At 46.5% G+C, this 12,896-nt stretch overlaps 1 protein-coding gene across 1 annotated transcript in view; it reads left to right on the forward strand.

The window, feature by feature from the left end:
* LOC140742090 (FYVE, RhoGEF and PH domain-containing protein 5-like) overlaps positions 1–12,896 on the forward strand; it is a 309,076-nt gene that overhangs the window by 90,005 nt on the left and 206,175 nt on the right. The window contains exons 6-7 of the mRNA XM_073072916.1: positions 7,907–8,061; positions 8,572–8,731. Coding sequence (XP_072929017.1) covers positions 7,907–8,061; positions 8,572–8,731 — 315 coding nt within the window. The remainder of the gene's footprint in view (positions 1–7,906; positions 8,062–8,571; positions 8,732–12,896) is intronic.

Below are 12,896 nucleotides of genomic sequence, written 5' to 3' on the forward strand. Positions count from 1 at the left end.
TTGGAGAAAGGCTAACTTTGAGGAGATGCGTAGGGATTTAGAGAGAGTGGATTGGGTCAAGTTGTTTTATGGGAAGGATGTAATAGAGAAATGGAGGTCATTTAAGGGTGAAATTATGAGGGTACAGAATCTTTATGTTCCTGTTCGGTTGAAAGGAAAGGTTAAAGGTTTGAAAGCGCCATGGTTTTCAAGGGATATTAGAAACTTGGTTCAAAAAAAGAGGGATGTCTACAATAGATATAGGCAGCATGGAGTAAAGGAATTGCTCGAGGAATATAAAGAATGTAAAAGGAAACTTAAGAAAGAGATTAGAAAAGCTAAAAGAAGTTACGAGTTTGGTTTGGCAAATAAGGTGGAAGTAAATCCGAAAGGCTTCTACAGTTATATTAAAAGCAAGAGGATAGTGAGGGATAAAATTGGTCCCTTAGAGAATTAGGGTGGTCAGCTATGTGTGGAGCCGAGGGAGATGGGAGAGATTTTGAACGATTTCTTCTCTTCGGGATTCACTAAGGAGAAGGATATTGAATGGAGTAAGGTGTGGGAAACAAGTAAGGAACCTATGACGAGTACTGGCGCTTTTAAGAAATTTAAAAGTGGATAAATCTCCGGGTCCTGACAGGATATTCCCCAGGACCTTGAGGGAAGTTTGTGTAGAGATAGCAGGAGCTCTGACGGAGATCTTTCAGATGTCATTAGAAACGGGGATTGTGCCGGAGGATTGGCGTATTGCTCATGTGGTTCCATTGTTTAAAAAGGGTTCTAGAAGTAAGCCTGGCAATTATAGACCTGTCAGTTTGACATCAGTGGTGGGTAAATTAATGGAAAGTATTCTTAGAGATAGTATTTATAATTATCTGGATAGACAGGATCTGATTAGGAGTAGCCAGCATGGATTTGTGCGTGGAAGGTCATGTTTGACAAACCTTATTGAATTTTTTGAAGTAGTTACGAGGAATGTTGACGAGGGTAAGGCAGTGGATGTAGTCTATATGGACTTCAGCAAGGCCTTTGACAAAGTTCCACATGGAAGGTTAGTTAAGAAGGTTCAGTCGTTAGGTATTAATGCTGGAGTAATAAAATGGATTCAACAGTGGCTAGATGGGAGATGCCAGAGAGTAGTGGTGGATAATTGTTTATCGGGATGGAGGCCGGTGACTAGCGGGGTGCTTCAGGGATCTGTTTTGGGCCCAATGTTGTTTGTAATATACATAAATGATCTGGATGATGGGGTGGTAAATTGGATTAGTAAGTATACTGATGATACTAAGGTAGGAGGTGTTGTGGATAATGAGGTGGGTTTTCAAAGCTTGCAGGGAGATTTATGCCGGTTAGAAGAATGGGCTGAACGTTGGCAGATGGAGTTTAATGCTGAGAAGTGTGAGGTTCTACATTTTGGCAGGAATAATCCAAATAGAACATACAGGGTAAATGGTAGGGCATTGAGGAATGCAGTGGAACAGAGAGATCTAGGAATAACAGTGCAAAGTTCCCTGAAGGTGGAGTCTCATGTAGATAGGGTGGTGAAGAAGGCTTTTGGAATGCTGGCCTTTATAAATCAGAGCACTGAGTACAGAAGTTGGGATGTAATGTTAAAATTGTACATGGCATTGGTAAGGCCAAATTTGGAATATTGTGTACAGTTCTGGTCACCGAATTATAGGAAAGATATCAATAAATTAGAGAGAGTGCAGAGACGATTTACTAGGATGTTACCTGGGTTTCAGCACTTAAGTTACAGAGAAAGGTTGAACAAGTTAGGTCTCTATTCATTGGAGCGTAGAAGGTTGAGGGGGGATTTGATCGAGGTATTTAAAATGTTGAGAGGGATAGATAGAGTTGACGTGAATAGGCTGTTTCCATTGAGAGTAGGGGAGATTCAAACGAGAGGACATGATTTGAGAGTTAGGGGGCAAAAGTTTAAGGGAAACACGAGGGGGTATTTCTTTACTCAGAGAGTGATAGCTGTGTGGAATGAGCTTCCTGTAGAAGTAGTAGAGGCCAGTTCAGTTGTGTCATTTAAGGTAAAATTGGATAGGTATATGGACAGGAAAGGAGTGGAGGGTTATGGGCTGAGTGCGGGTAGGTGGGACTAGGTGAGATTAAGAGTTCGGCACGGACTAGGAGGGCCGGAATGGCCTGTTTCCATGCTGTGATTGTTATATGGTTATATGGTTATAGTTTAGTGTGGCGTCCTGCACACACGGGACTCGAACCGCCATCGGGAGCCGCGGGCAGACACGTGGTAACACGTTTGGAACTACCCGCTTGGGGCGGACCTTCTGGGGACAGTCTGATGCCACATCCAACCCACGGGTCACAGAGGCCCATGGGAGGGGAGATTTAAGTGCGCGATTTTGAATCAGTAAAGGCATTCTGAGTTCAGCTCTCTCTGCCTCTGTGCGTTTCTTTAGTAGCGCGTTGCGTGTGACTACATTGGTGACCCCGACATTCCAGACGACATCTGGAGCTGGTGACTCAGCGACCAGCCATGAGTTCGAGCAACTTGCACAGCGCGGTCTCTCTGAAGCTCCCAACTTTCTGGGCCACTCAGCCCCACATTTGGTTCGAGCAGGCTGAGGCCCAGTTCAATATCAGAGACATTATAGCCAACGCCATGGTCAGCACGCTTGACCAGGAGTCGGCAGGCTGATCATCGACTTCCTACGCCAGCCACCAACGGAGGACAGGTACACTAAGCTTAATGCGCTCCTGATCCGTACCTTCGGACTCTCCTGCCGCGAACGGGCTCCTACACATGGACCGCCTGGGTGACCGCACGCCATCCGAGCTCATGAACGATATGCTGGCGCTCATGGATGGCCATAAGCCGTGCCTTTTATTTGAACAGTTGTTCCTTGAGCAAATGCCAGAGGACATTCGCCTCCTCCTCGCGAGTGAGGATTTTAGCGACCCACGCAGGGTCAGCGTACTCCCCCCCCCCCCCTTGAACAGGGACACTCGTAACACGGTCCCAGGCCCAAAACTCACTGCTGCAAATGGCATCAGTATTCGGATGTACAGCCCACAAACTATCTCACTGCATTTTGGGTCCAGCCGTTTCACTTGGACTTTCACGTTGGCAGCGGTGTCACAGCCACTACTAGGGGCAGATTTCCTATGGGCCAACTGCTTTCTGGTTCACCTAAAAGGCCGGCGTTTGGTCCACATCGAGATGTTCCAGACTTTCCAGCTCAGAGAAGCCAAGCTACCGGCCTTCCACCTGGATTCCGTGACCCTCTCGGATAACGAATTCGCCAGGGTGTTGGTGGAATTCCCCTCCATAGTCACCCCACAGTTCTCCATGGCCGACCCCAAGCACAGCATGCAGCACCACATCCCCACGCAAGGACCGCCGCTGCACGCCCAAGCTCGCAGGCTCCCACCCGAAAAGCTCCACCTCGCCAAGGAGGAGTTCCGTAAGATGGAAGAGATGGGAATCGTATGCCGCTCAGACAGCCCGTGGGCATCCCCGCTGCACATGGTGCCTAAGTCCGCAGGAGGATGGAGGCCCTGCGGAGACTACAGAGGCTCAACGATGCCACAACCGCTGACAGATACCCGGTACTCCACATCCAGGACTTCACGGCGAACCTGCGAACCATCTTCTCCTAAATCAACCTGGTATCCCCTATACCATCAGATCCCAGTGCACCCTGACGATGTGCCCTCATCACCCCGTTCGGCTTGTTCGAATTCCTGAGGATGCCTTTCGGTCTCAAGAATGCAGCCCAAACTTTCCAAAGGCTCATGGACTCGGTGGGATGCGGCCTGGATTTTGTTTTCATTTACTTAGATGATACCCTGGTGGCCAGCAGTTCACACCAAGAGCACGTGGCACATTTGCGCCAGCTCTGCCAACGCCTGAGCGACCACGGACTGACAATCAATCCAGCGAAGTGCCAGTTCGGGCTGACTGAGATCGACTTCTTGGGCCATAGAGTCAACCGACATGGCGCAGTTCCCCTACCGGACAAGGTCCAGGCCATCCGCCAGTTCCCCAAGCCCAGCACGGTCAAGGGCCTGCAGGAGTTCGTAGGGATGGACAACTTTTATCATCGGTTCGTGCTGGCGGCGACCTGCATCATGAGACCCTTGTTCAGCCTGATGGCCAGCAAGGCCAAAGAAGTGGCATGGTACATGGAGTCCACGGAGGCGTTTGAGCTAGCGAAGGCAGCCCTCCTAGTGCACCGGAGTGTCGATGTACCCATGGCACTCACAGTAGACGCTTCCGACACGGCAGTTGGCGGAGTCCTGGAGCAGCTTGTCGAGGACCAGTGGCGACCACTCGCTTTCTATGGCCACCAGAGGCTTTCGACAGAGAGTTGCTAGCACTCTACCTGACTGTCCGGCATTTCCGGTATTTCCTCGAGGGAAGGGAGTTCACCGCATATACGGACCACAAGCCCCTCACCTTCGCACTGGCCAAGGTATCGGACCCATGGTCGGCTCAGCAGCAGAGGCACCTGTCCTTTATTTCAGAATTCACCACGGACGTCTGCCACATTGCAGGGAAGAACAACGTCATCGCCGACACACTGTCTCGCCCCTGCCTCCACTCAGTAGACATATTGTCCTCAGGAATAGACTATGCAGCACTGGTGGAAGCACAACGGTCAGACGCCGAGATCCCGGCTTACCGCACCGCCATTTCGGGGCTCCAGTTGGAGGACGTCTCCATCGGCCCGGCAGCGGATCGACTCTTGTGTGACGTGTCTACCGGCAAACCCCGACCCGTGGTACCAGCGGCATGGAAGCGCCGGGTGTTCGACACGCTGCACGACCTGGCCCACACGTCCATCTGGGCGTCCATCAATCTGGTAGCGGACAAATTCATCTGGCATGGTTTGCGCAAACAGGTCGGACACTGTACACTGCCAGACCGTCAAAGTCCTGTGGCACGTGAAGGCTCCCCTCCAGCAGTTCCAGCCAACGCAAAGGAGGTTCCAACACATCCATGTGGATATTGTTGGCCCCCTGCTAGACTCAGGTATATGTTTACCATGGTAGAAAGGTTCACCAGATGGCCAGTAGCCGTACCGCTCGCAGACACATTCACTGAGTCCTGTGCCAGGACGCTCATTGCAAACTGGATCACCAGGTTCGGCCTCCCAACGATCATCACCTCCGACAGAGGGGCACAGTTCACGTCTGGTTTGTGGACAGCACTGGTGCAGCTCCTGGGCACCCAGCTGCATCAAACCACAGCGTACCATCCCCATTCCAACGGTTTGGTAGAACGATTCCACTGGCATCTCAAGTCAGCCCTGATGGCGTGCCTCAAGGGCCCCAGCTGGACAGACGAGCTTCCCTGGGTCCTACCGGGCATCCACACAGCCCCCAAGGAGGACCTGGACACCTTCTCGGTGGAATTGGTCTATGGTGCCCCCCCAACGGTCCCAGGCAAGTTCATACCAGAGGCACGAGGTTCGGAAGAAACTCCAGCAGCGCTGGTAACGAGGCTGCGGGACAAGGTAGGGACCCTGGCACCGGTCCCAATCTCCAGGCATGGTCCCACGCCATCCTTCACCCCTAAAGACCTCCAAGACTGTGAGTATGTTTTTATTCGCAGGGGCATGCGCAGGTCACCTCTACAGCGGCTGTAAGAGGGACCCTTCAAGGTGATCCGGCACAACGGAACCACGTGTGTCATGGAGGTGGGTGGCCGGGAAGAGACTTTTACAGTGGACCACCTCAAACCAGCGCACTTGGACAGTGAGCAACCAGTGAGGGTACCCGCACCTCGCCGGCAAGGCTGGCCACCCAGGCAAGCCACGCAGACTGGGGGCTCTACTCCCCCGATGGACGTTTCTGATGGGGGGGGGGGTTGTGAGAGCTTGTGCTACTTAACCATATAAACATGATGATCAAGGAAATGCCTCTACTTCCTCAGGAGGTTAAAGAAATCCAGTATGCTCCTGTTGACCCTTATAAATTTTTATCACTGCACCATAGAAAGCATCCTACCTGAATGCATTATGGCTTGATTTGGAACTGCTCTTCCCATGACCACAAGAAACTGCACAGAGTTATGAGCATAGCTCAGCACATCCTCTCTATGCCTCTTGCTATCTCAATAAAGCAGCCATCGTAATCAAAAACCCCACCCACCCCAGATAATCTATCCCATTGGGCAGAAAAGCTTGAAAGTATGCTGCTCCAGGTTCAAGGACAACTTCTATGCCACTGTTATAATAGACTGGTTTCCTAATATGATAACTTGAGCTCTTGACCTCATAATCTCAGCCCGAAATGTTAACTTTTTATTTCACTCCATAGATACAGTCTGACCTGCTGCGTTCCTCCAGTATGTTATTCTTGACCTCACAATCTACTTTGTTATGATGTTGCATCTATTGTCTAACTGTACTGCACCTGTACTTTACTACCACCACTTAGCTGGTACAGTCAGCCCTCCTTATCCGCGGGGGATTGGTTCCAGGACCCCTCGCGGATACCAAATTCGCGGATGCTCAAGTCCCATATTCAGCCTGTCTTTATGCATTGGACCTTAGGACCCAGCGGAACCCCAGACCTTATTTAACCTGTCTTAGTGCAGTGGACATTAGGACCCACGCCAGAGCTCTGAATCCGCAGTGTTTCTGTTCACGAAAATAATCACGATCACTATTGAAAATAAAGTGGAAATAATAAAGCGATCGGAAAGAGGTGAAACGCCTTCGGTCATTGTAAAAGCGTTAGGCTACAGTTGGTCAACGATCGGAACAATTTTAAAGGACAAAGTGAGAAAGGCTGTGCCCCAATGAAAGCTGCAATTATTACTAAGCAACGCAGTGGTTTAATTATTGGGTTTTGGGGTTTTGGGCTTTTCAGAAGTGGTCTGTCACTGGATCAAACTCGGAAAATTCCATTCTCGAGCCCGGCGCTGAAACATATGTTCTTAAGTGTTTTATATGCATAGAAAGGTAAAATATATACTATATACTAAGACAAACATTTGACTAATTGATGCTAAATAATACTGGATGTACCTGTTCCGACTTACTTAGTAAGAGAACTTCCGATTTTTTTGATCCCGATGCACGATAATCCACACACATCCTCCCGTATACTTTAAATCATCTCTAGATTACTTATAATACCTAATACAATGTAAATGCTATGTAAAATGGTTGTTATACTGTATTGTTTAGGGAATAATGACAAGAAAAAAGTCTGTACATGCTCAAACAAGTGCTGGAAGAGCACTTCCGGGTTTTCGCAATTTGCAGTTGGTTGAACTCACACATGCGGAAGCTGCGGATAAGGAGGGCCAACTATATTGGAATTGGTTTATTATTATCACTTGTAACAAGATACAGTGAAAAGCTTACTGCATATCAAATCACAGCATAGTGTATTGAGCTAGAACATGGTAAGACAACAAAAGAATGCAGAAATAAAGTGTAACAGCTACAAAATTTATCCTGTACTTTATTCTGCATTCGGTTTTACATTGCACTATCTCCATGCACGAGGTAATATTTGCTCGGTATGAATAATAGTGCAAGGTAAGCTTTTCACATGTGAAAAATAATAAACCAATTCCAATTACGTATGTAGAACAATGATGCTCCATGACGCTATAACATTCTCATAAATATTTATTGCACTTTCTCAAGCTTAATGATGCTTTTCATATGACAGAGCAATGAAAAGTGTGGCCTCATCGAAGTTCAGTACAACTGTCTGAAACCAGAATCAGAATTATGCAGCTCTTGTTCCTTGTCCCCTCTGTGTTAATGGAGAGAAATTGTAGGCGTAGTGGGTCAAGGTGGGAGTTGTGTGATTGGACAAGGTTGTTATTGTCTAGGCTTGGGAGGTGGGGGTACTGCCATAGAAAGTCAAATATGGAATGCCATGTACTGTGTTTTTAGTTTTACAGTTTTGGACATTTCTGTTTCAACAGAACTTCAGAGAGATGGTCACAAGGATCATGGATGATAGTAATGGACAGCTGGTTGTTGACCAAGAAGGAGTGACCCATACCCTACACCTCATCAATGAGTTACGCACAGTTCACCATGAGATACTGAGAGAGCTGGAACGAAGCATCCTGGAGTGGTACCTGCATAGCATTTCCGTAACAAGGGGGGGGCGGGGTTGCTGAGTGTGGATGGAGACTGTTTAGCAGCATTGTAGCAGATCACGGCTAACTTGTGACTCTTCTCCTTAGCCTGTCCTATGGATCAAAGATAATACTTTGGGTTCAGAGGTGGTTGATTAGTGTAGAGTCACCGACTCTGCCTCAGCTGGGCTGAAGTCATTTGTCCCACTGCAGGGGCCCAGGGTTGATGGAAGGCACCAACTAAAGGTAAAAGGTCACTTAGTTAATCTGGAAACAACTAAGGACATCATAACACTGAAAGTGATTCCTTGGCCAGGAGCAGGCTCCCGTGAGTTGGTTGTTAGGCCCTTTCTGTGCTTCCATGTTTTGGGGATGCATGACGTCTCAGGGGTTTGGGGTGTTGGTGTTTCAGAGTACCACGAGTGAAGAGCCATGTAGCTGGATACTCCAACATGGATGACAGGGAATGTACCTGCCTGAATGACTTCTGTCTGTTTTGCTGCCAGGGATCAGACTGGGCCGAGTTTGGGTTGTGCATTGTCAAAATATGGACTAAGACTGAGCATATACTTCACATATATTGAGCAGTTTGACAGCAGTATTGCCTTTCTGGAAGAGAGCTGCTGGAAGGCACCTGGAATCTCCACTGCTCCCCTGCAGTCTGAGGTAACTCTTTCCAAATTGTTCTCATACAAATAGGAATGATATTTATAACTTTGCTAAACAAATAATAATTTGGTTGTTTCACCAAATGCAACCACCTCATTCTAAATGGCATTAAATCACATTTATTGCTCAACTTCTCTGTAAAATTTCAAATTCCTTTTATCTTCCAAAGAACTAACTGCATCTCCTGTTTCTGTATTATTTGGCCTATAGAACATTGAACAGTACAGCATTGGACAGGCCATTTGATATTGATGCCAATTTATAATAAAGGTTCTCCTTATGTATCATCCATATACATTCCCATCATATTCGTGTGCCTACCTAAAAGCACCCTTTTGGATAGACTCATAATCATGTTCAAAGGCCATTTTAGATAAACTCATGTTCATGTGTCTACCTGAAATGGCCTGATTCCACAAATACCTTTGGCAACCCATTCCAGACACCTACCACTATCTGCCAAAATAAAATGCCCCTTCTGTTGCCTGTAAACCTCCCTTACTCTAACCTCAGGAATTTGACATTTCTACCAAAACAGATTCTGACTGTCTACCCTATCTATGCTTCTCATAATTTTAAAAAGTGATTTTTTATTATTTGGCTATAACATATAATAAAATTCAATATTTAAATAGCTTTAAAAACACAGCCTCTAACTCTCTAGGGAGAACAACCAAAGTTTGAACATTTCCTTATAACTAATGCCCTCTAACACAGGCTGCATCCTCTTATGCGCCCACTCCACATCCTTCCTATAATGAGGTGATTAGAATGACACACAATACGCCAAGTACTGTCTACTAAAGTTTCATATAGGTGCAGCATGACTTCTTTACTCACTACCCCTACCAATGAAAGCAAGAATGCCATACAGCTTCCTAACCACCTTATCCACTTCCCCAGCTATTTTCAGTGAACTATGGAACTGGACCTTCAAGATAGCTCATACCTCAATGATATTAAGATGAATATCATTCATCAGATGTTTTCTCTTTTCATTTGACTTCCCAAATTACAACATTTCACACTTGCCCAGATTAAACTGGTCCATCTGCCACTTACCTCTATACCTGAACAATATCCCGCTGTATTTCTTGACTATCCATTACACTGTCCACAACTCCACAAATCTTGCTAATCCATCCAAATCATTCATATGTATCACAAATATCAGGAGAGATCTATAGAGTCTCTCAAAAGCAGAGGTGGAGGAGAATGCCTCATGATCAACTCCTCTTGGTGCACAAGTATATCAGCGCTGTCCCAATTCTGCTCACTAGACCTGGAATATCTAGCAGTTATATCTAGCATTTTACCTACCACGTGAAATTTCTGTGATCATTGTGGTAGTGGTATAACATAGAAACATAGAAAACCTACAGCACAATACAAGCCCTTCGGCCCACAAAGCTATGCTGAACATGTCCCTACCTTACCCATAGCCCTCTATTTTTCTAAACTACATGTAGCCATCCAGGAGTCTCTAAAAGACCCTATCATTTCTGCCTCCACCACCATCGCTGGCAGACCATTCCACGCACTCACCACTCTCTGAGTAAAAAACTTACCCCTGACATCTCCTCTGTAGCTACTCCCCAGCACCTTAAACCTGTGTCCTCTTGTGGCAACCATTTCAACCCTGGGAAAAAGCCTCTGACTATCCACACAATTAATGCCACTCATCATCTTAAACACCTCTATCAGGTCACCTCTCATCCTCCGTTGTTCCAAGGAGAAAAGACCGAGTTCACTCAACCTATTCTCATAAGGCAGCTCCCCAATTCAGGCAACATCCTTGTAAATCTCCTCTGCTGCCTTTCTATGTAGTACATCCTTCCTGCAGTGAGGCGACCAGAACTGAGCACAGTACTCCAAGTGGGGTCTGACCAGGGTCCTATGTAGCTGCAATATTACCTTTTGGTTCTTAAACTCAATCCCACGATTGATGAAGGCCAGTGCACCTTGATTTCACCTCAGGCCAATGTCAATCAGGCTTTAGTTGATCTGAGAAATGGGATCAATATGCACAAAACAGCGTACCCTGATGCCTTCACCCTCATTTTGGGGGATTTTAACCAGGCCAGTCTGAAAAAAAAAATCACTAAACAATTACCATCAATGGATCACTTGCAATACCAGAAGAAACTCATCCACACAGGTTTTAATGACCATTGTTACACCACTACCGTGCTATTCAATGCCCTCACTTCAGGAAGTCTGATCACCTGGCTATACTTCTACTCCCTGAGTACAGGCCGAGACTGAAGACTGCAGCACCAATAGTGAGGACCAAGAAGGTATGGACAAGGGAAGCACAGAAGAGCCTACAAGACTGCTTTGAGTCGGTGGACTGGACTGTATTCAGGAATTCATTTTTGAATCTGGATGAATATGCTGCAGTTGTTACAGACTTCATTAAAACCTGTGTGGATGAGTGTGTGCCTACAAAGACTTGCTGTACATTCCCAAACCGAAAGCCATGGATGAACCAGGAGGTACATTGTCTGCTGAAGGCTAGATCTGTGATATTCAAGTCTGTTGACTCAGGTTTGTACCAGAAAACCAGGTATAATTTGCGGAGGGCGATTTCAAGGGCAAAGAGTTAATTTTGATTGCGGTTGGAAGTGACATCAGATGCACAGCAACTCTGGCAGGGTTTGCAAGACATTGCTTCCTACAAAGCGAAACCCAATAGCATGAATGGCATTGATTCTTCAATACCAGATGAACCTTCTATACCCACTTTGAAAGGGAGAATATAACTACAGCTGTGAAGGTCCCTGCTGTACCTGGTGACCCTGTAATCTTTGTCTCAGAGGCCAATGTTAGGGTGTTCTTAAAGAGGGTGAACCCTTGCAAGGCGGAAGGCCCCGATGGAGTACCTGGTTAGGCTCTGAAAACTTCTGCCAACCAACTGGCGGGAGTATTCAAGGACTTTTTCAACCTCTTACTGCTATGGGTGGAAGTTCCCACTTGCTTTAAAAAAGCAGCAATTATACCAGTGTTTAAGAAGAATAATGTGAGCTGTCTTAATAACTGTTGCCCAGTAGCGTTCACATCTACATTAATGAAATGCTTTGAGAGGTTGGTCATGACTAGACTGAACTGCCTCAGCAAAGATCTGGACCTACTGCAATTTGCCTATCTCCACAATAGGCCAATGGCAGATGCAATCTCAATGGTTCTTTACATAGCCTTAGACCACCTGGACAATACGAACACCTATGTCAGGATGCTGTTCATCGACTATAGCTCAGCATTTAACACCGTCATTCCCGCAATCCTAATTGATAAGTTATAGATCGTGGGCCTCTGTACCTCCCTCTGCAATTGGATCCCCAACTTCCTAACCAGAAGACCACAATTTGTGCGGATTGGTAATAATATCTCCTTCTCGCTGAAGATCAAAACTGGTACACCTCAGGAGTGTGTGCTTAGCTCACTGTTCTACTCTCTGTATAAACATGACTGTGTGGCTAGGCACAGCTCAAAGACCATCTTTAAATTTGCTAATGAAACAACCATTGTTGATAGAACCTCAGATGGAGATGAGAAGGCCTACAGAAGTGAGAAGCTAGTAGAGTGGTGTCACAGCAACAATCTTGCACTCATCATTAAGATGAAGAGCTGATTGTGGAATTCAGGAAGGATAAGATGAAGGAACACATACCAATAGAAGGATCAGAAGTGGAGAGAGTTTCAAGTTCCTGGGTGTCAAGATCTCTGAGTATCTAACCTGGTCCCAAAACATTGATGTAGCTTTAAAGAAGGCAAAACAGTGACTATACTTCATTAGAAGTTTGAAGAGATTTGGTATGTCAACAAAAACACTCAAAGACTCTACAGGTGTACTGTGGAGAGCATTCTGACTGGCTGCCTCATTGTCTGGTATGGGTGGCTACTGCACAGGACCGAAAGAAGCTACAGAGGGTCATAAATTTACTCAGCTCCATCTTGTGTACTAGCCTACAAAGTACCCAGGACATCAGCAAGGAGTGGTGTCTCAGAAAGTCTATTATTAAGGACCCCTAGCACCCAGGGCATGCCCTTTTTCTCATTGTTACCATCAGGTAGGAGGTACAGCAGCTTGAAGGTACACACTCAGTGATTCAGGAACAGATTCTTCCCCTCTGCCATCCGATTCCTAAATGGACATTGAATC

The sequence above is a fragment of the Hemitrygon akajei genome, chromosome 19 (genome assembly GCF_048418815.1).
Source record: "Hemitrygon akajei chromosome 19, sHemAka1.3, whole genome shotgun sequence".
NCBI lineage: Eukaryota > Metazoa > Chordata > Chondrichthyes > Myliobatiformes > Dasyatidae > Hemitrygon > Hemitrygon akajei.